General features: G+C 50.7%; 1 protein-coding gene across 2 annotated transcripts; it reads right to left on the bottom strand.

The window, feature by feature from the left end:
- On the bottom strand, window positions 1–27,914 carry Clcn7 (chloride voltage-gated channel 7). Of its 2 annotated transcripts, none has more exons than XM_051167326.1 (25): window positions 27,702–27,914; window positions 18,631–18,699; window positions 16,753–16,824; window positions 16,562–16,627; window positions 15,776–15,908; window positions 15,320–15,429; window positions 14,351–14,431; window positions 12,778–12,840; window positions 12,590–12,673; window positions 11,353–11,446; window positions 11,031–11,095; window positions 10,441–10,557; window positions 9,983–10,037; window positions 9,093–9,153; window positions 8,357–8,495; window positions 7,663–7,756; window positions 5,523–5,692; window positions 4,133–4,184; window positions 3,719–3,846; window positions 3,461–3,546; window positions 3,073–3,202; window positions 2,145–2,204; window positions 1,888–2,064; window positions 1,417–1,497; window positions 1–1,184 (listed from the first exon to the last, which is right to left on the bottom strand). In XM_051167326.1, exons 1-25 carry the CDS (start codon window positions 27,837–27,839, stop codon window positions 1,098–1,100), a joined length of 2,412 nt encoding a protein of 803 aa, XP_051023283.1. In that variant the 5' UTR covers window positions 27,840–27,914; the 3' UTR covers window positions 1–1,097. The 2 variants fall into 2 exon arrangements, with proteins under 2 accessions (XP_051023283.1, XP_051023284.1); XM_051167327.1 differs by lacking the exon at window positions 27,702–27,914 and adding an exon at window positions 24,593–24,877.

Raw genomic sequence — 27,914 nt, 5'->3', positions numbered from 1 at the left:
GCCATCTGTACTTGCTACCACCATGTGGAGTGTCTGACTCCCCTGGATGCTGAGCCCGAGGCAGAGAACTCAACAACACACCTGGCCCATCTCCTCATGTAAGACAAGGGATGACAACTGAAAGGCAGCTGCTGCCAGAAGGACTGTGTGGCCTTGTAACAGATACGTGCCAGAGACATGGCAACTATCTTTACAAAGTGTCCCGGGGGGAAGACTCTGAAGGTGACTGAGGGATGTCAGGTCCAGCTTGGTCCAGTAGAGCCAGCCTTGACAATACAGGGTTTAGAAGTGAGGCTCCTTGGCTCTGGTGCTCATAGGTCCATCCATCCTAGGGCCACTGGGATGGCCAGGTCCTGGGAGGCCACTGCCCAAGGGTGTACACAGCACAGGTATAAGCAAAGCCACTATGGACACCAGGGACTGAAGTGCTTCAGGAAGACCTGCTTTCTGGCTGTGCTCCACAGTGCCATGACCCCCGGCTCAGAAAGCCTGGGGCAGATACAGGGGAACTCAGATTCAGTCTTCATGTGATTTTCAGATCTCAAGCCCCAGGCACAGAACCAGACTCCCAGCTTTGGACAATAACATGGTATGACACATGTGGGTTCCCTGATAGAGCTTGCTCCAGGCTACACAGCTCCTCATGTCCTGGCTGCTAAAGCTCTTGGCTGGTGTGGGCAGTACAGACACAGGTAAGTACTCAGAGGCAGAGCAGAAATAGCAATAAGTAGCTCACGCCTGCCTACCCATCGGCTAGCCTGCTTATTTGTCTGTCTATGTCCCTCACATACACCAGTCTCTATTGGCTCTCAAAAGTGAGCCACAAAGGGCACAATTGCACACATTTCATCCTTGAAGAAGGAACTCAGGAGGGGGGCAAATCCGAGGGGTAGAGGGGTCAGGGAACAGGGAAAGTGCTGATGATGTAAACCAACTGCCCAGGACAAAGGGTCTGGCCCCCCTACCAGCCAGGCCCAGGGAAGGCATCTGCTCCTGCTGCTGCATTGCCCAGGGGGCAAGGCTTTGGCTGAGACCAGGGACCCTGGGAGGAGGTGCAGAGGGGCTGGGGTGCCACTGCACAAGGGTGGAGCCAACTCTCACGTCTGGGCCAGCGAAAGTTCTTCAAGGCCTCCCTTCCCTAGTCGATATCTGGCTAGGTCTTTCCTGGTCACCAGCCCGACCACCTGGAGGAACAATACCAGGTCACAGAGTCCCCAAGTCCCCACAGAACCTCTGCTCTATGTGATGGCTACTCTACATACCAGTGCTAAGTAGGTGTGTGACAATAGGCTAGGTCCCAAGACTTACTGCCCTGAGACAGACAAGACCCAATGTCCACCCACAGCCTAGCAGGGATACAGGAAGCAGAGTGTGAACCCACTCCAGCAGTCCCCAGCAGGACGACACCAGCCTTACCTGATTGTGGTTGTCTACTACCACCAGGTGCCTCAGGCCCAGAGCCCGGAATAGCTTGAACACTCGAGGAAGAGATGCCTCCTACAAGGTGATCCACTGCTTTAAGCCACTCCACTTCACCATGGGAAGAGATTCAACCTCCCAGCCCAGGCATTTCCAGGGTACTGCGCTGTCCTTCCCGCTATGACTGACTCCAGCCCCACTGTGCTGCTAGTGGGGTTTGAGGCTCACTGCCACCTGAAGCCCACATTCTCTAAGGTTGCCCCTGGTACAATCTGGTCAGACGGCCCATCCCAGAAGCAAGCACCACTTGCACCATCCCTGGAGGCCTCCTCTCTGCCTGGCAGCAACCTCTCCACAAGACCCCAGAAGCTCCCTACCACCTTTACAAAGCGTACAAGGTCTCAGGCTTGGGCCCTGGAGGTCAGCCACAGCCCAGCCCTGCCTCAACTCTTTTGAGTCAATAAGTACCTGAGGCACAGTGTAGGGAGAGGGGTTCATGAATTCAGAAAGGTCCATGGTGCACTCGCGCTCATCCTGGGATACATGGATGGACTGGATTGGAGGGAAGCGTGGGTAGGCATCGCGGAAGTCCTTCAGCCTCAGCCGCCGCTGCACCAGACCCATGTTGGACCTCTCCACAAACACCTGCAGGGACAGCCAGTTATGTGTCTGCTACTGTGAAGGACGGAGCCCGGGACACTCCCCCCAGGGGCTGCTGGGCGCACCTTGTGCTTCAGGAGCACGATGAGCTGGGAGCGCAGGATCAAGCCTTGGAGCCTGGCTGGCTGCAGAAGACCAAAGAGTCAGAGGCCTTGAGGCTGCAGTGGGAAACTCTGGCCAGATTCCCCACTGGCCTGTGGTTGCTATTTAGTGGTCACCTCTAAACACAGTCCTTAATGTGGGAATTCCTCACACACAACCCTGTTAATCCCTAAAGCACCAGAGACAGGCCTAACCCTTCCAGCAGAGCATGGAAGCCAGCTGCGGAGAACGTAATCAGCAGGTAACAAGATGTAACCAAGCATGCCCCTCCCATTTCTTTTAAGCCACCATCCTAGCAGAGTAAGACTCAGGCAAGAGGGTAAACATTAGCTGGGTTCACAGATGTGACAGCCAGCAACACCATGCCTGAGATGTCCAGTTCAGCTACGTGAGGGATTTTACTTCACATGCAACACAGGATTTCCTGCTTATGGGTTAAAGAAATGGATCAGTGGTTAAGAACATTTGTTGCTCTTGAAGAAGACCTGTGCTTGAATCCAAACACCCTCAGGGTAGCTCACACTAAGGGGATCTAATACCTTCTTGTAGCCTCTGAAGGCACCAGGCATGCACGTGGTGTACAGACACGCACGCACGCACGCACGCACAAAGAATTTTAAAAAGGTTTCTTGTGGCCAGGCGTAGTGGCGCACACCTTTAATACCAGCACTTGGGAGGCAGAGGCTGGCAGATCGCTGTGAGTTAGAGGCCAACCTGGTCTACAAAGGAAGTCCAGGACAGCCAAGGCTACATAGAGAAACTCTGTCTCCAAAAATGAAAAAAATAAAAAAGGTTTCTTGCTCAGGTGATCAACAATGCACTCCCCCAACACGTGCCACTCATGGGCACAGAATAAAGAGGTGCTAACATTCAGAGAGGTGCCCATAGTACCTGGGTGTCTCCCACATCCTCCACCACAGGGAACCCATTGTGATTGGATGCTGTGTCACTTAGGACATCCACGATGACGCCAACCTTCTCTCTTCTCCTCAGGCAGGTCACAGGTGTGCTCATTACTTCCCTGCCAAGAAGCCCAATGCAAGGACACTATCTCAGCGATACTCATACCACAAGCTGTCAGAGACGAAGCTATCAGATTTAGGACCCCAGACCCCTATTTCCATGCCACAGACTTAACCAGGCACTGGGAGACCTGCCATGGACCAGCTACAGTGGGAACACTGGTACCTGGTTCTCCAAAGGCTTTCAGTGTTTCCCCTGTCCACATCCACCTATAGCACCCAGGAACCCAAGAGCTTAGCAGGCCAGCTGGCCATACCTGGCAGTGAGCGAGTGTGAGGTGACCGGGGCCTCCCAGTGCAAGAAGGGCACACTCTGCAGCTGGATATGCATGTCATAGAGGCCCTGGGTACAGAGTCATGACTCAGGACACTGCCCAGGGGTCCTTAAGGCACACTGACTCCCCCAGGGCCCCACCACTGCCCTACTCCCCCTTCCTTCTGTAGCTGCTGCAAGCCCCTCAATGTCAGGCTGCATGGCCAACACCCAGGACAAACCACCCCCCCATGCCGCGCACCTCAATGAAGACATCACCCACAATCTTGGCAGTCATCAGCACCAGCATGATGGGAAAGCCGTAGGTCACATTGCTGGTGGCCTCCATCATGATGACTGTCAGGCTAAGGGTCATTCTCACGATCCCACCTGTGGGGATAGTCATGAGCCCATATCCCTCTAAACACATGATCCCTAGGTCTGCTGTATCTGTAGTCTTTTTTACCCACCCATCTTTCCAGACCCCAGAGGCAAGGATGCTAACTGCTGGGCCCTGCCCATTGCCACCTGGCCACACTATGGGACGATGACCTCAGCTGGCTCACTTCCTATTTTGCTCACACGAATGGCAAAGGCTAGATTGGGTGGAACCCACAATGGGTGGGCAGGGTACAAGTGAGGTCCACTCTCAGACAGGGGAAGAGCTGGGGCTTACCAAGCTGAGCAGCAGCTCCCATCAAGGCATATTTACCCGGGTCTGCCCAGATCTGTGGAAGACAACATGAGCAAGTATCAGAGGCACTGGCAACCCTCATTCAAATCTGCCAGGGTTATACCAGGAGTGAACTCCATGGTTCACACGCGCACATGCAGAACATCCTACTGCAGTGTCCTTTGCTACAACCAGTGTACTAACACTCTAGTTAGCTGTGCCACGTATAGGGACATAGCAACAAACTATGTGACCTGCCCACACCCATGAGTTCAGATGGCTGTGCTTTGTGCTGAAGAACCTACATAAAGTGAGACAGCAGGGCAAAAGTATGCACAAGGCACCACTGCCCATGCAGACACACTGAATCAGCCAAAGAAAGACATTCAGCAGCCCGGCACAGGGGCATGCGCCTTTAATCCTAGCACTCAGGAAGCAGAGGCAGGTGGATCTCTGTGAATTCAAGGCCAGGCTGGTCTACAAAGTGAGTGCAGGACAACCAGGGCTACACAGAGAAACCCTGTCTTGAAGAAAAAAAAAAAAAAAAAAGATTCTAAGAACATGCTACAACACAGATGAACAAGCAGATGATCACACCCAGTTGGGAACTGCAGATACGTATGAGGCTGTGTGCCCTAGGAAATGTTAGCAACAGATGAGCCAACAGACAGCAAGGAAATTAGAAGCTACCAGAATTGGGAATGGGAAAATGGAAGCAACTGTTAATATGGGAAGGATTCCCTTGTAGGTGGAGAAAGACACAAGAGCTGGAAATGATGCTCGCACAATGCTAAGTATCTAATAGATGCCACTGAACTGTTTTATGTGATTCTGAAGACTCACATCTCAGAGGATAAAACCCAACCAAAGCAGATGTAGACACCTGAACCTGAGGACAGGAACAGGCTTCCTGTTGTTATCCTTTCTTTTTTTGTTTTGCTTTTTACTTTTTCTAGGCAGGGTTTCTCTGTGTAGCTCTGGCTGTCCTGGAACTCACTCTGTAGACCAAACTGGCCTCAAATTCACAGAGATCCTCCTGCCTGTGTCTCCTAAGTGCTGGGAATAAAGGTGTGTACCACCACTGCCTGGCGTAATTTCTCAAACAATTGAAGTGAGAAAACACACACAGATCAAAACCAACCAACAGCTGGTAAGAGGAAGGGCTAGGAGGCCTACGCGCAGGTTAGTGTGCGACAGGCCTAGGCTATTTCTTCCTCTGTATGCATCCTCTCACTCATCTCCCTGACATGTCTCCACAGTTGTCGTGTGGCTACTCAACAGCACCAGAGATGTCCGCCTCAATGCACCAGGTGCCCCAAGCTTCCAATTTCTCTAGTCCTGAAGCCACCAGGAACACTTGAGCAGTAGATCTGGAATGCTTCCCCCAACTCACCGCTGCCCCTGTGAGGTAGGACAGGGAGATGCCAAAGAGTCGGCCCCAGGCAGCCCCGATGAGCAGGGATGGGATGAAGACACCAGCAGACACTGTGAGGCCATAGGTCCAGCAGGCCAGGAAGAAGTAGACCAGGGTGAACAGGCCTAGAGTCATGGGATTGTAGGAGCCTAGGGGAAAGGAGGGCACTGGCTGTAGCTCGACTTGGGCCTATGCAGGGATGTCATGCCTGCCATGAGCTCCCATCCCACAAACTGGGCCATCAGAGCCCAGATTCCCAGTGGTCCCCAGAAAGCTCTGCACTCTCAGCTTCTCCAGGTGAAGGGTAGGTCCAAAGAGTCAGAAGCGACGTGAGGAAGTGCAGCAAGGTGGCCTCAAGCTGGCTGCACAGGTGTCAAATCCAGGGCCCAAGATGTCAGCACCAAACTCCTCAGAGTGACCAATAGCCTGAAGTGTGTCCTGCCCCAGTGTGGAGACTGTTCATGAGAGCAGAGGCAGACCTCCAGCTCAGCGGGACTCACAGTTGGTGTGGCTTCACATATGCCAGCTGTGCTAGGACAGCTTCCCGAGCCTGAGCACGGCCTGAGTGTGGGAGCCCTGCAATAGTTAGCAGTTCAGGAAGACATTCGGCAGAGGCGAAGGTGACCAAGACCTCCAAACCACTCCTGGCCACTGTAATTCGGTGGCCAAACTCCAAGACCTGGGAGGGATGTCGTTCCTAGACAAGATGCTGAGGTTCTATTTGTGGATGAGAAACCAGAGAACTAAGGCCAAATAGAGAGGAACCACGGTGGCCTATATGAATGAAGGCCAGGGTGGAAGTATACACCACCAGTCTGGGTGGCTAAAAACACACAGGTTGGGGCTGGAGAGGTGGCTCAGTGGGTAAGAGCACTATCTGCTCTTTCAGAGGTCCTGAATTCAATCCCCAGCAAGAGCATGGTGGCTCACAACCATTTATACTGATATCTAATGCTCTCTTCTGGCCTGCAGGTGTATATGCAGATGGAGCACTTATATATAAAATAAATAAATAAAATCTTTAAAAAAAAAAAAAAAAAGAACACACGGGTTACTGAGGCTTGCAGGAGTAGGTCAGTAAGGGCAGAGGTCCACATGTGGAAGCCCATTGGCTTATCCTATGCCAAATTCATCTAATGATCTGAGCCGGGCGCGGTGGCGCACACCTTTAATCCCAGCACTTGAAGTGGAGGATCACTGTGAGTTCGAGGCCAGCCTGGTCTACACAGCGAGTATAGGACAGCCAATGCTAAACAGAGAAACTCTGCCTCAAAAAACCAAAACCAAAACCAACAACAACAAAACACACACACACACACACACACACACACACACACAAAACACCACCCACTTCTAATGGTCCTTTCCTATGGACACAGAAGTTTCCCTAAACAGGAAAGTTCCCTTTAGCCTTATGACAGGACACAATAATAAACAACTACCGGCGAAGGTAGGATGGATGTCACGTCAGTTGTTAACTTGATGTACTTGTGGAGTGGGAACTAAGGAATTGTGTCCATCAGAAAGGCATGCGGGCATGTCCATTGGGGGCATCTTCTTGACTGCCAACTGGTGTGGGAGGCTCCAGCACATTGTGGGCCTGGGCTGTATGAGGAAGGCAGCTAAGCCAACCAGAAATCAATGTTCCTTCATGGTCTTTGTGTCAGTGCCTGCCTCCGCTTCCCCTGAAGACTAAATGGACCTGTTCCTTCTCCAGTTGGCTGTGATCAGGGTTTCCTCACAACATCAGAAAGCAAACTAAACCAGTAGGGAAGAGCTGGAGACGCAGGCCTAAGGCTGCTCAGCTCTACTTGGGCTGAGTCATCAGGCTAGGCTTTCTTCTGGAGAAGGGATGGAAGTAACTCAGGTGACTATCCTTAGGAAGAAAGGAGAAGATAGAGAGCCTAGCCAGTCCCTCTCCAGGTGCTTGGCCACCAGGTATCCCACAGAACCCAGGCAATCCTGTGCGAGCCTATGTCCCCAGCTCCACAATGTTGGCTCCTGCACTCCAGCACACCTCACCATACCAGAGATGACCCCTCAGCCCAGCACAGTGACCTCTGGGCCAAGAGCTTGCCCACTGTTCTCATTAAGCTGCAGCCATGCTGACTGCACACACCTGGTGGGTCATGGAACAGGCTGACCACGCTCTTCTCTGGGGTGTTGAAGAAGGCTGCAGCCATGGAGTTGTACTCGCCATCTGCACAGAAGAGCTGCAGAGTTGAAAGGACATGGAGGAAGAGATGCAATGGGACAGAGTCTGCTGCCGAGTGCTTACATACCAGAGTCTGGAGAGCACCAGACAGAATCTGGGCTCAGAGTACAGAGCCCAAGTTTAAGTTCAACCAGGGTTTCTCTGGGAGATGGAGGTGCATCTGCCCCTGCTATCCAGAGCTTCATGAGCAATGCCTCAGAATCAACAGCTGAACACTGGTCCTGGGACTCAGTAGGCCCAGTCCTCTGAGCTGAGTACCACTTATTACATGGAGAGACCTGTCATTTGTTTGCAGCTCTTGTTTTGAGACTCTTATGAGCTGCTACAGTCCATCTCTGTAGGGTTTCTGTATGCTTACAGGCATGCACTTCTCTAATCTATACTGAGCCCCATTCTGAAACTCTCCAGGAGGTGTCTGGAAAGGACTATGGTGAGATCAGTCTAGAACCACCACCCATTCCCCAGGCCCCTGACAGAGAGCCTCAGCTTCCTATGGGACCCTTCCTACAGAGCAAGCCTAAGGCCTACTAGCATCTGGAAAAGCAGGGTTCTGCAGAGTTGGTCCTGCTCATAGGGCCAGCCCGAGGCTTGTGCCTACCTGGAGCGGGTAGGACATGGAGTTCCCCTGCAAGGGTTGGCAATCTCGAGACGAATAAATCAAGACGAATGCAACTGTGGCTGTGACAGCAGCCACCAGCATGGCCTCAATCACTTGGAGGCAGGGCCGGTGGATGTACCTGGAGACCAAAGCCATGGTGGATTTTGCTGCAGGAATAGCCAGGGGCAGTCTCACCAGCCCTGCTCCTGGCAGTTGCCAGGGCAACCTGATCCAGAAGCCATTGATGAGAGAGTCACACAATACAGGTTTAATGATCAATCAGCCCAGACTCCGGGGTTATCTTTCTCCCTGTAGCTTCTCAGTAACAACTCGCCCTACTACACCACCACAGCAGCTGAGACCAGTACAGCAAACAGGCACTTAGTGACCTTCCCTAACAACCTGACTGCTTTTCTTCTAAGAAAAGGGCTGCCACCCCAGGCACAAGGTGGACGCTATCTAACTCACCTAGGACTTTGCTCTCCCTCACAAATTTTATTTAACTTTTAGAGACCTCAGGACCTGAGGAATGTCTCTTGGGGGAGGAGCCCTCGTGCATCTTTTCCCCCACTTCCATTTACTTGTCCCTCTCTCTCTCCCAGGCCACACATTCTCGACCTGTCCTGAGCAGCTCAGCTGGACAGACCTTCAGGGAAGGACCCTCATTGATAAGGCTCTCACAATTTGTCAATTTCCTATACTCATCAATCTGATACATAAAATGGGGCTTTCTCACCTGATTCGAAACATGGTTAGCCAGTAATTCAAGGCGTTGAACACAGCACCAAGAATGCCACCTGTAACCAGAAAATAGACTCATGTTACTTTCACAGGGAGGACAGTGGAGCACCCAGAAGCAGGAAGGCCCTGATGATGGTACACTGTCAAATGGCTTCCCAGACATTACCACTAAGTCTGCTCTGCCTTCCACTCAATTTCTTCTTCTTCTTCTTTTTTTTGAGACAGGGTTTCTCTGTAACAGCCCTGGCTGTCCTGGACTCACTCTGTAGACAGGCTGGCCTCGAAGTCATAGAGATCTGCCTGCCTCTGCCTCCCGAGTGCTGGGATTAAAGGCGTGCGCTACCACGCCCGACTCCAATCTGCTTTTTACAGAGCAGTATGGGCTGGGCATGTATCACTCAAAAGCTAAACCTTCAATCTCTGAGCATGGACATGACCTTCAGGTAGAAAATTCTACACCTGACCTTTGTATCAAGTACATGGTACAATGTAAATAGATGGACTCCTTTAGGCTTGGGTATCTTCCCCCCAAATCTCATTTTATATATATAAATGTTCTAAATTTCAGGAGGGAAAAAAAAGGAAATCTGAACCACTTCCGGCCCTGAGTATTTTAGGAACTGTCACCCTGTAGATGTTGTAAAGTCTCTTCTGCCCCTCAGGGAATCTCATTCCAAGTCTGGAGCTGTCAAGGTAGAATTAAAATTTTGGGGTCTTCCTAAGGTGCCCACCCCTGCATGTGTGGGTGGAAGCAGGGCAGTGCCTAGGAGTGAGGAGTGGAGATCCTGACCAAGGCAGCTGCAGACCTGCCCCGCTTTGGGGCTGGGAGTTCATCCTCCCCTGCAAGGGTTTCACTCTGGTCCATGCTACAGGAAAGGCCCTTACCCACCACGCCCATGGCGATGAAGACAGGAATCTCATGGATGGTGTAGGCCATTTTCTGTGGAGAAGGGAGAAAGCAAAGGCTGTGAGAAATTGCTGCTTAAATTATAGGACTGGACAGGAACTCTGTCTACATGCACAGAACCTTCTAGCACTTTTGTCAGGATCAAAGAAGTGCCACGGGTGAGATAAATAGTCTTTGAGAAGGTTATTCGCCTTCATGGCTGAGCTGGTTTGGGTGGCTTGTGCAGCCATCTCACACTGGCGCTGTGGTACACCCAAACCCTGCTGGAGCACACTCCCAGAGCACTGCAGGGTCCTCAAACTGGCAAGCGAGAGCTCAACATCCCTACTAAGAACTAGATTTTCCCAAAGCCATGTTCAAGTTTCAGCCTTATGCCAATAGGATTCTGAGGTGGCACCAGAAAGGTCAAGGTGGGATAATGTGGCTGGCAAGTTACCTCTGAGTCGAATCTTCCAAAATTGATGAGGCCAGGGCTGGACAGGTCCCACATGTTCCCATGGTAGATGCTCAGAACAAAATTCAGTGTAAATGTGGAAATCATGGAAGCAAAGAACTGTGGCAGAGAGAAGCCAGAGCCTTAGACATGTGCCTGGTGCCCCCAACACCCCTGGAGTCCTGCCCAGGCCACTCAGTACCCACACAGCTCTACCTGGCTCACCCAGCACCCTCTATTTGACCCACCTAGGCTCTAAGAGTTAGATAAAACACTCTCATCTGAATGCCAGAGGCAGACATGGAGGCTGGGTCTTTTGTCATCTAAGACAAAAGGAAAGCGGTTAGAGCCAAGGGGGGCTGGCAAAGCTGGGGTTGCAGCTCTACAGAGGAGCTAATGAAGAACGTAAGAGAAGATATTGGTTCCAGGGTTCCCAGGAGCCACCAAAGGTTGGCAAGAACACCTAGAACAGGGGTGGAGCTACTGAACCCATGGGGGACGCAAGAATACAAAAGGATGGAATGACCATGAAGAGTGCTCAAGGGAGGAAGAAACATGATGGCCCTGGACAGGGGCCTTCCGTGGGCACTTACAATTCTCCACGTCAGGAACTGATTCCAGAAGGAGGCGCCCTCTTCCAGGCTGAAAAGGACCCCACCTGGAAGGCAAGTGGCAGGACTAAAGTGCCACGCAGGACATAGGGCAGCCTACCCACTGCCAATGCCCAACAGAGGCCCCAGGAGAGCATGACACAGGGAAGATGCTAGGCAGTACCAGGCCACAGCTGGTGGCTGTTAGACACTACCCACACCCTTACCAGGCACTTGTCTGCAAACCTCAGAACCACACCTACAAGAAAGCCCTGTTACCCACAAACACAGAGCCAGAGATGAGGTGGGACTGCCCCTTCCTTACCCACAGGGGCTCCAAATGCAGCAGACACTCCAGCGGCAGCTCCAGCTGAGACAAAGTCCCGCTTCTCTGTGTCTCTGCGGAAATATTCAAAGATCTGAAAGAGAAGGTGTCATGAGAGGCTCTGAAGGGTCACTCATCACGGGAAGGGAAATTGGAAACAGCTCCCACCAAAGGAGCCAAGAAGGAATGTAAGAGGCAGGGGGATTTCTGTCTAGATAATCACATCATTATAATCACCGCAGTACTACTGGGTTCACAGAGAGCAGTATTACAGACTGTGATAGAAAACAGCAGAGCTGGTGCTCCCATGTACCCACAACTGAGAACAGAATCACAGAATTCCATTTGTGACAATGACCCAACTTCTCCACACACACAAAGAGTTTATGAACTTCCTGTTCCGGCCCTACCCTAATAACTGAAGAAAACACAGTTACTGGAAAAATCTAAAATTGTTCTTGATTTTAAAAAGGATTATTGGGGCTGGAGAGATGGCTTAGAAGAGCACTGGCTGCTCTTCCAGAGGTCCTGAGTTCAATTCCCAGCAACCACATGGTGGCTCACAACCATCTATAATGAGATCTGGTGCCCTCTTATTGCTGGGCACAGTGGCACATGCCTGTAATCCCAGCACTTGGGAGGCAGAGGCGGGTGGATCACTGTGAGTTCGAGGCCAGGTTGGTCTACAAAGCAAGTCCAGGATAGCTGAGTCTATACAAAGAAACCTTGTCTCAAAAAACAAAACAAAACAAAACAAAACAAAACAAAACAAAAGATTATTAAGTCATGCTTGGTGGTGCATCCCTGGCACCTCCGCTCTCATAAGTCTTGAGACAGAATCCTAAGTTCAAGGCCAGCCTCAGCTATACAACGTGACCCTGTTTCAAAAGGCAGCTATAGATGTATCAATACAGAAGTTTAGTGTAATGCTCATCTTACTGCTGGTGGTAGTGGGAAGCATGTGTGTGAGTAACCATTTAACTCTGACCTCCTTGAAGTGACTGTCCCTCTGAGAAGCTGGTCAGAGCTATAGATCCTTTTCAACAGAACCACGGCAGCGTATAACATCAGCACCTTAGTGACTGGCTATGGAGAGGCCATGTGGTCTGTAAGCGCTGGGCTGGGAGCAGGCCGGGTTGTCTTAGAGCTAGAGTTGGGGACAGGAGCCGCCTGAGCAGGAGGCCAGCTGAGACACACCTATGAACCCCCAGTCCACAGTGTGTGTGCAAGGACTCACCTTAAAATCTCGCTTGAGTGATGTGGACCTTCCCTGTGAAATCCCAGCAGCAATCACGGAACCTGAGTGGATCATTGGCCCTTCCTGGGAGCACAAAGCAATCAGTACTCAGAGGCCATGCATGGGTCTTAGTGTCCTCTCAAGCACAGAAACTCAGAAGGGACCAGTGTCACTCATTCTGTTGTTACCTTTCCCACAGCCAGTCCCCCTACAACAGACAGAATCACACCGGACACCTTGATCACCAGCGTCTGGAAACAAGGGAGATACAGAGTGTGAGTAACCCGCTGTACACGTGCCTGAGCCCCAGGAGCTCAAGGAAGGCCAGCAGTGCCACTGAGTGCTCAGGTGACCATCAGCCCACACCACAGGTGCTGGGACAGTACCCAGGACTAACTCCTCTACAGTCCTCAGGGAATCTAGGGCTGATATCCCTGGAGGGTCCTGAGGAAGGGGGTTCAGCGCTGCCCTACAACTATGCTCTGCCCTAGGCCCAGCATAGCTTTGCCTTGGAGACAACTACTAGCTGGGGCTGACAGCATGGCCCCCGCCTCATAAATGTACAGGTATTTCAACCTGCACGGAGGTTTTAGCACCCACTCCATGGACACCCCAGTATTCTTTCCAACAACAGGCCAGAAACCATGAAGGTGGGGCTGAAGGACGATAATTTCCATGAACTGTGTGAACCTGGTGGGTGCTCAGGGTCGTCAAGAAAGTTGACTCTGTCATCTATGCCCATCAGCAATATAAAAAACATACATAGCTGGGCTTGGTGGTGCACATTTGTAATCCCAGCACTCGGGAGGCAGAGGCAAGTGGATCTCTGTGAGTTTGAGGCCAGCCTGGTCTACAAAGTGAGACCAGGACAGCCAGGACTATAGAGAGAAACTGTCTCGGAAAACAAAAACCACCCACCCCCCAAATTTATATCTGCCTCCTCTGGTACATAGCACCTGGTGCAGGGAGGAGGAGGCCACTGGGAAGGACACCATGATGCTCAATGCAAGCTCTGAGGAAGCCTTGTAAACCTAGTCTGTTAGCCAAAGCTATTTAGCAAAATGTTCCAGATTGCTCCACGAAGTCCAGTGTGGGTGACAAGTCAGTGCTGTGCAGAAGCAGCATGTGCTCCCTATCCTACGACAGGGCAGCAGCACAGGACTTACACTTTCCAGAATGCGACCATGCTACTTTTCCTTGGCTACCAGGCACAAAACCTAGGAGCACCCCGCTGGGGAGAGTCTCAGGCAAGGGAGTACACTGAAGGAGGCTAATGCCCACCTTCCTGCTGAGATAGGCACAAGAGGTAGGATCTGGCCAGACTCAGGCAGAAAGGCTGGTCATGCAAAACCAAACAGTAGTAAGTAGACTGTGGTGACAACTGCTCAGGCTCTGCGGCAATAGGATGCTGCTAGTGTTATGCACTGTGAGTATGAGAGAAAACTCTAAAAACAGAAAAGGGAAGGTAGGTTATCTCCCACCCTGCTCCGCCCCTCTGACTCTGAAATATTCAGAGCCACACAGTCCTGAGTTACAGACATGTGCTGTGCAACTGCAAGCACAACATTCATATTCTTGCACTACTTGCTGCAGGCAAAGACCAGTTTTTGCCACTTTTAGATGCACGGACTGTCATCGAGTGCACACACAACAGTTGGTGTGCATCTTGCTTGTGACAGGTGTGGAGGGTCCAGCAAAGACAAAGACAGACTCAAGGAAGCAGAGATCCTGTGCCCTCCCCTAGATCACTGCACACCTCACCTTGAGCCGCACCACGTGAGGGATCTTCACCCCATTGAGGAAGCACTTGATCTGAGGGATTCCGCTGCCAGCAGCAACTGGCTGGAAAGACAGAGGTGCCACTGAGCATGCAGAATAAGGGGATGCAGCCTCTCTAACCACAAGAAACATGGGGAGCAGACATGGGGAAGGGCCTGTAGAGGTCAGGGAAGTAGAGGTCCCCCCCTTCCCCCAGCCATGAGTGAAGCAACACTAAGAGAAAAAACCTTGTGAGCATGTGTGAAGGGCTGAGGGCAGAGTCTGGTGGTCATGTATCCCCAAGTGAGCTATGTGAGGGGATACTCCAGGGTGGACTGGACACTCATCATGTACCAAGCAGGAACTATAAGTTCTTATGTAAGGGACAGCTACTCTATATTCACATAGAAGGCTCTGGATATTGTCTATTCCTTATTACCCACAAAAAGAACAAAGAACATAGACGAATCTAAGACAGAAGACTTAGGGAGCTTTGAAATAAAGATGCATTTTGGAGGGGCCATCTGTGGGTGGGAAGTATAGTCTTCCTGGGTAATGGCTGGTCCTGGTGGCCCCTCTGCTTGGATCCCTGCATGAGTTGCCCAAATTCCTGAGAAGTTGAGGGCCTGGAATATCCTCTTATCTAGCTATGTGATGGCCCTGAGAGAGCATATGGGGTAGGTGTGGTATACCTATGCTCTGAATGTGAACTAGGCAGCTAAGGGATGGAGTGGGGGTTGTATTGTTCGGTTAAATATGGTACTACCAGGAGTGAAACTGAGAAGACCCCAACATGTTTTCTGTTCTGACTGAACATTTCCCATTCTACCACACTGTGATTCTCTCCGGCAAAAGCCTCCATCCTTACAGGTAATAGGCCATGGTGGGTAAGCTAGAGGAGCCCAGCCCTCACCAAACCCCTGTGCCCACTCTGATCTCAGGTGCCCAGTCTCCTAGGCACAGTAGCATTACCTCTATGAAGGCCACAATCACAGATCCCACGAGCACAAAGGCAGAATTCAGTGTGGCCCACAGCAGGAGGGAGAAGGACAGGCCGCCCTTCTCTGTGAACTTGTCGATGTCTCAGAGATTGTCAAGGACAGGCACTGCTACACACCTGGAGCACACACCCGACCTGCTTATGTCACTCTTGTGGCCAGTCTATCTGGCCTAGATCATCCCATGACCTGGGCTGGCACAACTATGGACTAGCTAGCAGGCCATGGTGATAAATGGACAACTTAGACTTCTCATGGCCTGCCTATGACTACAGCACACATATGCTGGCCTGAGTGCATGTGTGGCAGGGTAGTCTCTATGGAGCCAGGCCTGCTCCATTCTTACTGCCTGCCTGTGAAGACACAGGCTAGGATTCTGCCGCTGAGCCCTCACCCCACATGGCCCATGCTGAGCGTCTTGGAAGGATACTGTCCTTGATGACTCTGTACTTGAGGCCTGCTAGGTTCTCAACTACAATGTCAATGAAGCAGGCTACTAGGCCTGTGAGGATTCCAATGAGGGCACAGATAACCCAGCGCTTGATCTCCACAGTCCGGAAAGCCTAGATAGGGATAAGGAACAGAGTACTGTTAAAGGTGAGCACTAGCTGGGCATAGCGGCGCCTGCCTGCAATCCCAGCACTCGGGAGGCAGAGGCAGGGGGATCGCTGTGAGTTCAAGGCCAGCCTGGTCTACAAAAGTGAGTCCAGGACAGCCAGGACTGTTATACAGAGAAACCCTGTCTCGAAAAATCTTTAAAAAAAATAAAATAAAATAAAACCCTGTTGTGCCCTGCTCTGGTAGTGTGCTGGCAGATTCTAGGGCTGCTCCCACACACAGGACAAAGCTTACTCTCAGCCCAAATCTGACAAAAGCAGCTTCCGGCCAATGTTTTGATGACTACTGAGGGCTACTGAAGTCACAAGGGGGTAAGTAACAGTCCCTACAAATTCACAGCTAGCTGCTAACATCTGACACACTGTCTACTATCTGCAGGACAGCCTTACTGGCCATGATGATTATAGCCTCCCTCCCAGTTTCCAGTATCTGGGGCCAGGTGTCACAGGTTCAGAGCTCCATCCTCCAATACACAACCATAAAACCAAATAGTGGCTGTTGAACCCACAGGAGCAAAGGGAGAGAGATGGAACAGTGACCCTGCCGGACCCAACACGTCAGCACCCCGACCAACAAGCCACCGCCCCACCCTGCTCACCGTGTGGTTGATTCTTCTCTCCTCCTCCAAGAAGAGCTGATTCTCGCTATTGTCATAGTCCAGGCTCTGCAAGACCAGGGCACAAGGAGCTCCACTACTGACCCAATGACCTGGGTACAAATAAGGCCAGGGTACAGGGAAGAGGGCTGGAAAGGTAGGGCTTGAACTCAGGAGGGAGGAAGGGTGCCTACCTCATACTTGAGGGACAGGAGCTTCTCATTGTGTGGAATCTCCTTGGGGAAGGTGTGAGGAGGGTCCACTTCCTGTGGAAGAAAGAAGCAGAGTCTCATGCTTGCTCTAAGAATAAGAGCAAGAGCCGGGTGGTGGTGGTGATGCACGCCTTTAATCCAAGCACCGGGGAGACAGAGAAGGCAGATCTCTGAGTTTGAGGCCAGGCTGGTCTACAGAGCGAGTCCAGGACAGCCAGGGCTACACAGAGAAACCTGTCTTGAAAAACAAAACAGAGCCAGGTATGGTGGCACACTCCTGTAATCCCAGCACTTGAGAAGCAGAGGCAGGCGGATCGCTGTGAGTTCAAGGCCAGCCTGGTCTACAGAGTGAATCTAGGACAGCCAAGGCTACACAGAGAAACCCTGTCTCGAAAAACCAAAAAAGCTGAGTGTGGTGGAGCACACCTATAATCCTAGCACTCAGGAGGCAGAATCAAGAGGATTGGAAATTCAAGGCCAATCTGGGTTATGTAGTAAGACAAATAATTAAAAAAATAAGAACAAGTAAGGAAACAACTAAGTGTTTGCCCAGTAGGCACAAAGATTTCCTCAGTACTGGTGAAAACAAAATTCTAAAATAACAACAAAAAGCACTAAAGAAGCTGAAACAGGGGTCTGGAGAGAGAGAGCTCAGAGGTTGAGTGTTTGTTGTTCTAGCAGAAGGCCCACGCTTGGTTCCTAGGTATCCACATCATACGGCTTATGACCATCTATAACGCCTACCCAGGGGGATCCGATGCCGCTGGCCTCTGAGGACACTCTCAAAGGCATGTGAGAACACCCCGTATCACTGCCCATAGAGACAAATAAAACCACAGCAGACAGCACCAAAGACAAGCAAATTCCAGGGGATGAAGGTGGTTCAGGAAACATTCTCACGTTTGTTTTTAAGACTTATTTTTTGTGTATATGAGTGTATGTACCTGTTTGTAGCCATGTACATGTGAGTACAGGTACTCATGGAAGCCAAAAGAGGGTGTTGGATCCCCAGGAACTGAGAGTACAGGCAGTTGTGGGCTTCCTGACATGGACATTGGGATCTGAACTCTGGTCCTTTTTCAGAGTACGATGCTTTCCTATTGTTTTTAAAAATTATCTGTAGGCCCAGTTAGCAATCAATCAAGACACAGACATTTGTTATATTTTAAAATAACCTTAGTTAACCTGGGGCAGGGCAGATATCAATCCTCTAAACTACTTCCCATAGTGGGGCAGACATGGGATCAATTCCATGTCATTTGTTTTTAATAGCTTTTATCAAGTTACCTCCCATCCATAATCCCAAATACTTGTTAATGTTTTTCATCTGGGCCGGATTCTCCACCCATGCCACCAGCCATGTGCTTTTTCTTCAGCTAACCCATGGCAGCCTTCCTCTCTTCCCTTCAGGTATCTCTTCTTTTTTCTCCTCGTGGCTGTCCTTTCTTCTTCCCAGAATTCCTCTCTCTCCTAGCCCCACCTATCTCCTCTGCCCTGCCCAGATGAGATGGCTTTTTATTAAGCAAAAGTTGGGTCACACGGACAGCAAATAGTCAGACCATCCCCCCAACACCTTCCTGTCCGATGGAGAGCCTGAGACGGTCTGATCTATTCTAAGAGTCCTCAGCTCACCGGGACATCTTCACACTAAGCTTACTCTTGCCAAAGGCCTCTGCGGCTGCTGCCGCCACAGTGCTTCTGCCCACCTCTTCACAGCTGCTGTTCCAGGTCACTTGGCCTCAAAGACTACATCCATATTCTGTGCGCCATCTCTGGGAGTCCTGCCAGCTGCTGAGCATGCTACCCTTCCACTCTCCTTCACTAACAGCTCAATGGAGCAGGGAGCATCACGCCACTCACCGGGTCTAGGAGCTCATCATCCAGCTCCACGTTGTTCATCTGTCCAATTCGGAAAAATGCAGAACGAGACTGAAAACAGAAGAGAAACACACCATTGGGGGCACCAGATGAGGGAAGTAGAGCACTGCTCCTTCTCATCCCCACCCTCACTCACATCCTGCCCTCCTTGGAGGCTGGAATCCAGGTCTGCTCCTGACATGCACAGCCTGCCCCAGAGATGACTAGCATGGGACGGAAAGCACAGCTTTCCTCACCCTGGTACACAGCCTGTCTGCTCCACATGAGAGGAAGCATGACCATACACCAGGGCCAAGGGCTGCAGGATGTCACCAAGCCAGCCAGTGTCTACTGACATGAAGCTCTGGTTCCTCCCCGGCCTGCCACCTTTCAAAAGCCATGTCTAGTCCAGCACCCTAGGCCTCTACCTGCTCTAAGCATGCTACTGCAGCCCTCCCCAGCAGAGTCGGGTGGGTATGAGGTGTGGAAGTCCTTGCACATCAGGCGTAGAGCAGCCGGCAGCCTTTCTTAGGACTTGTCTCTGATTGTGAGCCTCCCAACCTAGATAAATGCACACCTGTCCATAAGGGGGAAGCAGACAAGTTGGGGCATGGGGGGGAGAGGTGGCACTTGTGCCCAGTTTCAAATATTTCCAGGGTGTTTATAAAATTGCTGAGGGTGGCTACATGGGAAGGCCAACTTATGAGCTGAGCAAGATCCACGTGGCCCTCTGTTCACTGTGATAGAAACCAGGGTAGCTGTGATGAAAACCAAGTGTGGAGCCAGAAGGAGCTCCAAGGCTAGCCCAGCAGCTCGTGGACTGGAACTGCCCTGGAGCTATCTTCCTGACCTGAAGCAGCTGCAGTGCCAGCTTCAGAATTTCCATTGGCCTTCCTGATCCCACAACCCTTATCAAGGTTCATTCAACGTCCCAAGCATTTACTTTTATTAGCATTGATTTTTCGAGACAGGGTTTCTCTGTGTAGCCCTGGCTGTCCTGAAACTCACTCTGTAGACCAGGCTGGCTTTGAACTCAGAGATCCACCTGCCTCTGCCTCCCAAGTGCTGGGATTAAAGGTGTGTGCCACCACATCTGGAGCTACATTTATTTTTAAATTATGTGTGTTTGTGTATGTGTCTGTATATAGATATGTGCATGTGAATGGAGGTGAGGCCACAAATGTTGGGTCCCTGCAGCTGGAGCTGTGAGCAGCCTGATAAGGGTGCTGTGAATTGAACCTGGGTCCTCTGCTGGAGCAGCACGTGCTCTCAGCTGCTGAGCCAACTCTCCAGCCACAAGCACTTGTCATGAACACAAAATGCAGCAGATGCATGAGGACAGCCCAGCTGGGGGAGACAGCCAACGCCTGGGACTCAGTCCCCTCTCAGCCCATCCACCATTCCAGTTAAGAACCACAACTACAGCCAGGCGTAGTGGCGCACGCCTTTAATCCCAGCACTCGGGAGGCAGAGGCAGGCGGATCGCTGTGAGTTCGAGGCCAGCCTGGTCTACAAAGTGAGTCCAGGATGGCCAAGGCTACACAGAGAAACCCTGTCTTGAAAAAAAAAAAAAAAAAAAAAAAGAACCACAACTACAACAGCAGGCAGGGAAACCAGAGCCAACAACGAAGCTTCTGAGCTGGGTAGTGATGCTCGCCTTTAATCCTAGCACTCAGGGGACAGAGGCAAGCAATCAATGTGAGTTTGAGGCCAGCCTGGTCTGTAGAGTGAGTTCCAGGACAGACAGAGCTACACAGAGAAACTCTGTCTTGGGGTGGGGTGGTGGTGGGGAGAAAGAGTCTTCTGGACCTAAAGGCCCCAAAATGCAGGAGGAGGGTCCTGCCTCCTTGGACAGTTCATCCCTATACTGTGTCCCAACAAGCTTTGGGAACTTGCTCTTCAGCTCACAGCTATCCAATGTTCCAGTTCACCTGCACGCATCCAGCCCAGAAACACTAGAACCCCTCGCAGAGGCTCCTGACACCCAGCATCCTCACATTCCTGCTTCTTACAGGCGCCATGACCTGGAGCTGCAGACAGGTGGACTACTTCACATTTGCCCCCAAACACATGGAAGAAGTGCCTCCTCCCCTAGAGCTGCTGGACCTGACATAAGTCTGGTCCTCGCTAGAGGTACAGCAACCTGACACCCATAGACATCCCACAGCTGTCTGTATGTTTACCAGAGCCAGTCATAAGCTAACTCCTACGTTACTGACCAGCTCCTATGGCTGTTGTGCCAGAACCAAGGGGTCAGGGGAAGGGCTAAAAACAACAGAAAGTTCTCTCAGAGTGCTGGAGAAAAGAAATGCAAAATTCAGGTATGGCAGGGCCTTACTCCCCACAGGGGCTCCAGGGGAGTCCTCCTACCCAGTGGGATCTTGATAGCTCTGGCCTCTGCCAACCCCAACAGGGCCTCTCTCAGGAAGACTTCACCTTAACTAATTAGACTTGCAAAGACTGTTTCCATATGAGGTCCCACTCATAAATACCAGGGTTAGAATGTGGACATATCTTTGGGAGGAAGCAGTATTTATACCATAAATTTTTTTGTTTGCTTTGTTTTGTTTTTTTCTTTCGAGAAAGGGTTTCTCTGTGTAGCCCTGGATGTCCTGGAACTCACTTTGTACACCAGGCTGGCCTCAAACTTATGGAGATCCACCTGCCTCTGCCTCCCACATGCTGGGATTAAAGAAAGGTGTGCACCATCACCGCATGGCTACACCATAATAATGTTTATGGGATTTCCAGGGTATGGTTCAAATCACAATCATAGGGGGACCAACCATTTTGTGTTGGGACTAACTGCTGAACCCTGGAAAAAGGTAGGCATGCTCCAAACCACTGTGCTGGCCCAGAAGGGAAGCTGCTGCACACAAGTGAGCTCTACCTAAGAGGAGTTTCAAGGCTGTCACAGCCTCCCAGTCAATCTGTCCACAGAGATGTGCCAGGCAGTGTATGAGGCCTGAGCCCATAGGACTCGTGGAGTGTCACCCACCATGAACCCTGCTCATTGCCTCTGGGAAATTCCCCTAAGTGCTGAGTGACCAGGAATAAAACATGACAATGAAATAGGGACTGAGAGGCACAGCAGAGAAAAGGGTAGGTGGCCAGGCTGTGCCATAGATGAGCTACACAAGACAAAAGCCATCGACAATTTTTTCACTGTACCACAGGTACCCAGGGTCAGACCCGCAAGGCCTAAGAAAATGAAATCTCAACAGTGTGAGAGGATGATGGGAGAGGTGCTGGCTATGGGTCACATGACAGTACTTGCTTTCACAATATCCTTGGCCCCAGACTTGGTAAGCAGTGGCCCAATTCATGAGAAAACAACAGCAAGCAGAACCCACAATCAGATGAAGGCTAACAGGGCAGTGTGTGACTGCAAGGGCACAGGTGTTGGCAGGGAAGGAGCTGCAGAGGGCTCAGTTGTGACTGACTGACGAAGTAGCACAAGGGAGGCTCCTGTGGACACAGACGCATGGCACAGCTGTCTAGCTCGCTGTCTAGTGCTGAGCTACAATTACTCAACATCCCACCCTAAAAGGGACTTGCTGAGAACACAGGCCTGCTCAGCACTAGTTTTGTAACTTCTGAGAATTTATAATTACTTCAAAGTTACATAAAACAAAAATTCCCACATACCAACGGACTGAAAAGATAACTTTCAAAACATAACATAATACAAATCATAGCATTTGAGAATAACTGACAGGCAGAAAAGAGAAAATCACAAACAAAAAGGTGACAAGAGTTAAGCCTCTGAGCTGACCCCCGTCCCTGACCCACACAAAGAGGTGCTCAAGACTCCAATGAGGTGCTTCTGTCTGCCTATGGGGGTCAGGGGGAGACAGAGAATAGGAACTGAAGAAATGCCTCTGTGGGGAAGAGAGCTTGGGTTTGAGGGCCTGAGACCAGATCTCAGTGCTCATGGGGAAAGCTGGGCATGGCTGCCTGTGTGCATATGGAGACAACAGGATTGCCGGGGCTTGCTGGCAGCCAGTCTAGCTTCAGGTTCAGTGGTCGTCTCTGTCTTAAGGGAATAAGCAGTGACAAAGCAGGACACCCAGTGTCTTCCTCTGGCCTCTGCATTGCTTGTGTACATGAGTTCAATTTCCAGCATTGCATAAGCCAGGCATGCTGGTATGTCTGCAATCCCAACACTCAGGAGGTGGAAAGGGGGAATCAAAAGCTCAAGGTCAGAGCTGGAGGGATGGCTCAGTGGTTAAGAATACTGGCTACAGAGCTGGGCAGTGGTGGCGCGCACCTTTAATCCCAGCACTCAGGAGGCAGGTGGATCCCTGTGAATTCGAGGCCAGCCTAGTCTACAATGTGAATCTAGGACAGCCTTGAGAAACAAAAACAAAACAAAATAACAAAAAACCCCAAGAATATTGGCTACAAAACAAAACAAAAACCACTGGCTGCTCTTCCAGAGGACTCCAGTTTGATTTCCAGCAACAACAAAGTAGCTCATACCATCTATAACTCTAGTTTCAGGGGATCTGATACCCTCTTCTGGCTTCTGCCCGTATTAGGCATGCATGTGGTGCAAATATACACGTGCAGCCAGCATGGTCCACATAGTGTGCTCCAGGCCAGTCAGAGCTGTGCTGATATCCTGTCTCTGCTCCTTCCCCAGTCCCAAAAAGCTCAAGGTCATCCTCAGCTACAAAGCTATTTGAGGTCAGTCTCCACAGTATGGTTATGTAAACCCATAAGGACAGAAAATAAGATGACTGAAGGAGGAAGAAAGAGAGAAAACTCTGGGTCCAGTTTCAGTTTTACAAGATCAAGAAGTTTCTAGAGACTGACTGCCCAACATCAAGAATATACAGATGGAGGCCAGGCCATGATGGCACACGCCTTTAATCCCAGCACTCGGGAGGCAGAGGCAGGTGGATTGCTGTGAGTTCAAGGCCAGCCTGGTCTACAAAGTGAGTCCAGGACAACCAAGGCTACACAGAGAAACCCTGTCTCAAAAGACCAAAAACCAAAAAATAAAATAAAATAAAGAAAGTTAAAAGGAGTGAACATGGTACTGTTTAGTACACAAGAAGTGTGGGCTTCAGTCTCCATTATGGGATGAAAGGGTGAACAGTGTGCTCTTCCTACTAATGCACGCGCGCACACACACACACACACACACACACACACTTTATTTGAGAAATGAGGACAACAGCTTCTGCCATCTTCCAGGTCCAAGTGGCAGCAGCAACCTCCAGTTCCGGTGGAACCTGCTGGAAAACAGCACTTCCACACTTGGGGACACTCTATTCTTCTATTTGTAACCTGTTTTTTTAAAGACAGGCTCTCTCTACATAGCCTTGGCTAACCTGACATTCATTATGTAGACCAAGCTGGCCTCAAACTTAGAAATCGGCCTGCCTCTGCTCTCTGAGTGTTGAATTAAAGGCATGGGCCACCACATACAGCCTTTTTTTTTTTTTTTTTTTTTAAAGTTGTGTTCCTATCTCCATGAACTGCTGCCATGTGCCAGGCAAATTCCATGCTAAACACCAAAGAAACCCAGACTGATGAGCAGGGATATCAACTGTGACAAAGGTGACAGAAAAATGGGGAAGAGAGACCTGCTTTAGATGCAGTAGCCAGAAGGTCTACAACAAGCAAAGCAGCCCAGGCGAGGGCAGAGTGGGCCCTAGGGAACAGGCCTGGGTGGATCTGGTCCTATCTGGCTGCCTGGAGGCTGCCAGGACCCTGTTCAACTCTCTACACCCTGTGGGCCTGGGGCTTAGATGAGAGAGGAGGAGAAATTCCTAAGACTGAGAGCCAACAGCTCTCACCAGCAGACAGCAGGGCCACAGGGCCACTGGGACAATTAGGACAGGACCCTCCCTTGAAACTCTCCAATAGCCATAGGGCTCCAGTCTTCCCCAGCAGCACCCTCAGGTTATGATCTGTGCTGTCAAGTTACCAGAGCAGGACAAAGTCCCACACTCACCTGAAGTCCCTTCTCTGCCGAGGAAGGAGGTGTCTCTGGTGGCGATTCCCAAAATGGGCCTGTAAGAGTGCCCTGCATTTGAAAAGACTGCAAACATATGGTGCCACCTCACCACCATTTGGTCTAGGATCAAACAGCCTCACAGAATACTCTACTTCCCATTGGCCACACATGACCATGACTTGCAGGCTGACCTCACTCTCTCCCTGTTCTATTATCACCCCACACCTAAGAAAAGGACCAACATCTTGGCCTCCACGTAGTGCTGCAGGGCCTCAGCTGTAAACAGGGCCAAGCCTGTCCTGCCTATAGCAGGACCTCACTGCTTGGCTAGCTTCTGCCTGGCTGAGGTGGCAACAATGCCACCACCCAAACCCAGAGGGTTAGGAGGTAGCCAGGATAATGAGTTTATGTTCAGTGTCCAGAGTCACCTCACTGTGTCCTCCTTTTTTTCCCCAAATGGTCCTGACTCCAGAGTGGCTCACAAGGAGTCCTGCAGCAGTACCAAGGCAAAGCAATGCCTAGCCATGGGCCTGCCCAATGGTCCAGCACAGACTTTCCCTGAGAAGTCATTCAGCTGAAGAGGGGCCATAGCCAAATGCCAAGTGCCAAGTGCCAAGATGAGGTTCTTTTGGTTTGATAGGGTTGTTTATTTGGAGACAGGGTCTCACCTAGTTCAACTTCCAATTCTCCTGCCCTCAACACTTGCATGCTGGGGCTACACGTATTTGCCGCCATACCCAGTTTTAGGTGGTGCTGGAGACGGAACCCAGAACTTCACTGACGCTGGGCAAGCACTGCCTCCAGACTTGCTCTTTATGACTAGTACCTACCGAGAGCCTGTTTTCTAACTGGCTTGCTCAGTGTTACATATTCATTAACTTTTTACAGATGAGAAAACTGGCACAAGCAGGCCTCAGATCTGCCTGAAATTCTGGCTGGTCTGGTGCATGGTGCAGAGGATTTCCAAGCTGTAGCCTAGTCATGCCACTTAACAAGGCAAGGATCCCTTAGTGCTAGAGTCCCTGGCTTCCTGCGTGCCTCTCCTAGACCTAAGCCTAACCCAAAATCAACTCATATGCCTGAGCAGGACTTCTACACCCCACACCACATTCCAAACACGTACTCTCTTTGTCCCATTGTTCTGCTTGTCTGTAGACTTTGCACTATTAACATATGGCACCAAAGTGCTCCTTGCACCTATACCTATAGGGCTCCTCACACAAAGCAGCCAGGTGCTGGGCCTACTCCCAGAGGGGAAGGAAGCTGTCGTCTTCTTCGTCTTCTTCTTCTTCTTCTTCTTCTTCTTCTTCTTCTTCTTCTTCTTCAAAAATTTATTTATTTATTATTTATACAGTACTCTGGATGCATGTGAGCCGACAGGCCAGAAGAGGGCAATAGATCTTATTATAGATGGTTGTGAGCCACCATGTGATTGCTGGGAATTGAACTCAGGACCTCTGGAAGAACAGCCAGTGCTCTTAACCTATGAGCCATCTCTCCAGCCCAGGAAGCTGTCTTAAGCACCTCTGTGACCTGTACAGAGACCTGGGAACCTACAATCGGGCAGGTGCACAATTACTTTAAGTTGTTTAACAGCAACCAATCAATCGTATTATCTGCAGATTTAAAAGCTATAGTGCTATCTAGGGGCAATGATCAACTCATTCTTTACTCTAGATCTATTTGTAAAGAAAAGCAAAAACAAAAACAAAACCCACAACCACTCAATCCAAACCCAACTTCAGCCAGTCTCCAAACTCTCTTCCTCTCTTAAAGAGTTTCCAACTTAAGGTTACTTTCTTTTTATTGAGAAATGTGTGTGTGCGTGCATGCGTTGCATGCATTTGTGTTACACAGGTGGAGGCCAGGAGAGAAGAGGGTGTTCAGACACCCTGGAGGTAGCTGAGGACCTGGGTGCTGGGACCTGAACCTGGATCTTCTGTAAGAGCAGGCAAGTACTCTTAACCACTGAGCCACCTCTCCAGCCCACCAGAATCACCTCCCAGAAACACCCTAAGAAGTTCTGACACAGCCCTACCACTCCGCTCCTGTGGTCCCTTCAGATCACTGCGACAGATCTGATTCGAGGGTGGATGCTGCTTCTAAGGGAGCTGGGCTGCTTCCGGCAAAGAGGAACTGACTTTGACTTTCACTGTCTGATGTGCCTTCAAGGGTCTAGGAAAACCTGAACGTAGCCTCTAAAATGGCAGGCATCGTTGTTAGAAAACTCTAAAATCAGCAGGTGAGGGGGTAAAGGGTGGGTATAAAACATACTAACACCAAGGAATTCACATAAATAACTGACTCAAAATTAATATGATGCACACAGGCAAGAGAATCAAAGGCATGCAAGCAAGCAAGCAAACCTGTACCCTTTTCTAACATTAGACATGTAAAGGCACAAACTGTTTTGAGTGTTGAGCATATTCTGGCCTCTGACTTGTTGCTTATCACGGATGGCTGCACATTCCAAATTCAACTAGGTAGTAAAAGGATAACAGTGGAAATATTTGTCATTGCAATTATGTCCCACACGTCTGGGACTGCTCCTGTGAGATGAGACCGACATTTTCACTGAAAGCGCAATTCTGCCCTTTAAACTGTGAAAACTGTCAGGCGTGTAGTCCAGGCCTTACAAGTTCTTGGGAAAACGAGGCAGGTTCATGAATCCACGGCCAACCCGGGTCTCACTGTGAGACCCTATCTGGAAACGCCAAGGGCTGGGGGAGCGTATCAGAGCACGTGTAAACCCTGGGCTCGGCCCTCACCACGAAAAGTAAAATTAAAAAATCAAAACAACAACAACAACAAAAATGTGAAAGTCCTAGAATCTCCTGCTGAAAAGCTGGTGACAATTAATGGTTGCTGGAGGAGACGGTATCATTTCCCCTAATGGTGTAGCCACTAGGGGACTAGATGGGAAGCGGGTCAAAGGGAAAGAAAGGAAGAAGGTTATGGGTGAGAAATTATCAAAAAATAAAAGTCTTCCGGGATTCAAAAAATAATAATACGGGAGAACGCTGTGGCCTCCCCCTGGGTCCCTCGGGCGCACTGAAGACCTGCGCAGCGAACCCGGCGGCCGCACCTCCGGCCCCGCGGGCCTCACCTGGCGCGCGGCGGGCCCGGCTCCGTTCAGCAGCGGCGTCTCCTCGTCAGGCTGCCCGGTCCTTCGAAGCAGCGGCGCCGCCTCCTCCTCATCGCGGTCTCGGCCGGACCAAGACACCTTCTTAGAGACGTTGGCCATGGCCCACTAAGGACGAAACTCAACAAGAACAGCCGGACGCCCGGCACCGTTCCCGTGACGCGCGCCCGGGACTCA

Source organism: Acomys russatus, chromosome 25, assembly GCF_903995435.1.
Source record: "Acomys russatus chromosome 25, mAcoRus1.1, whole genome shotgun sequence".
In the NCBI taxonomy this organism is placed as follows: domain Eukaryota; kingdom Metazoa; phylum Chordata; class Mammalia; order Rodentia; family Muridae; genus Acomys; species Acomys russatus.
This window is presented reverse-complemented; position numbering and strand designations above follow the sequence as displayed.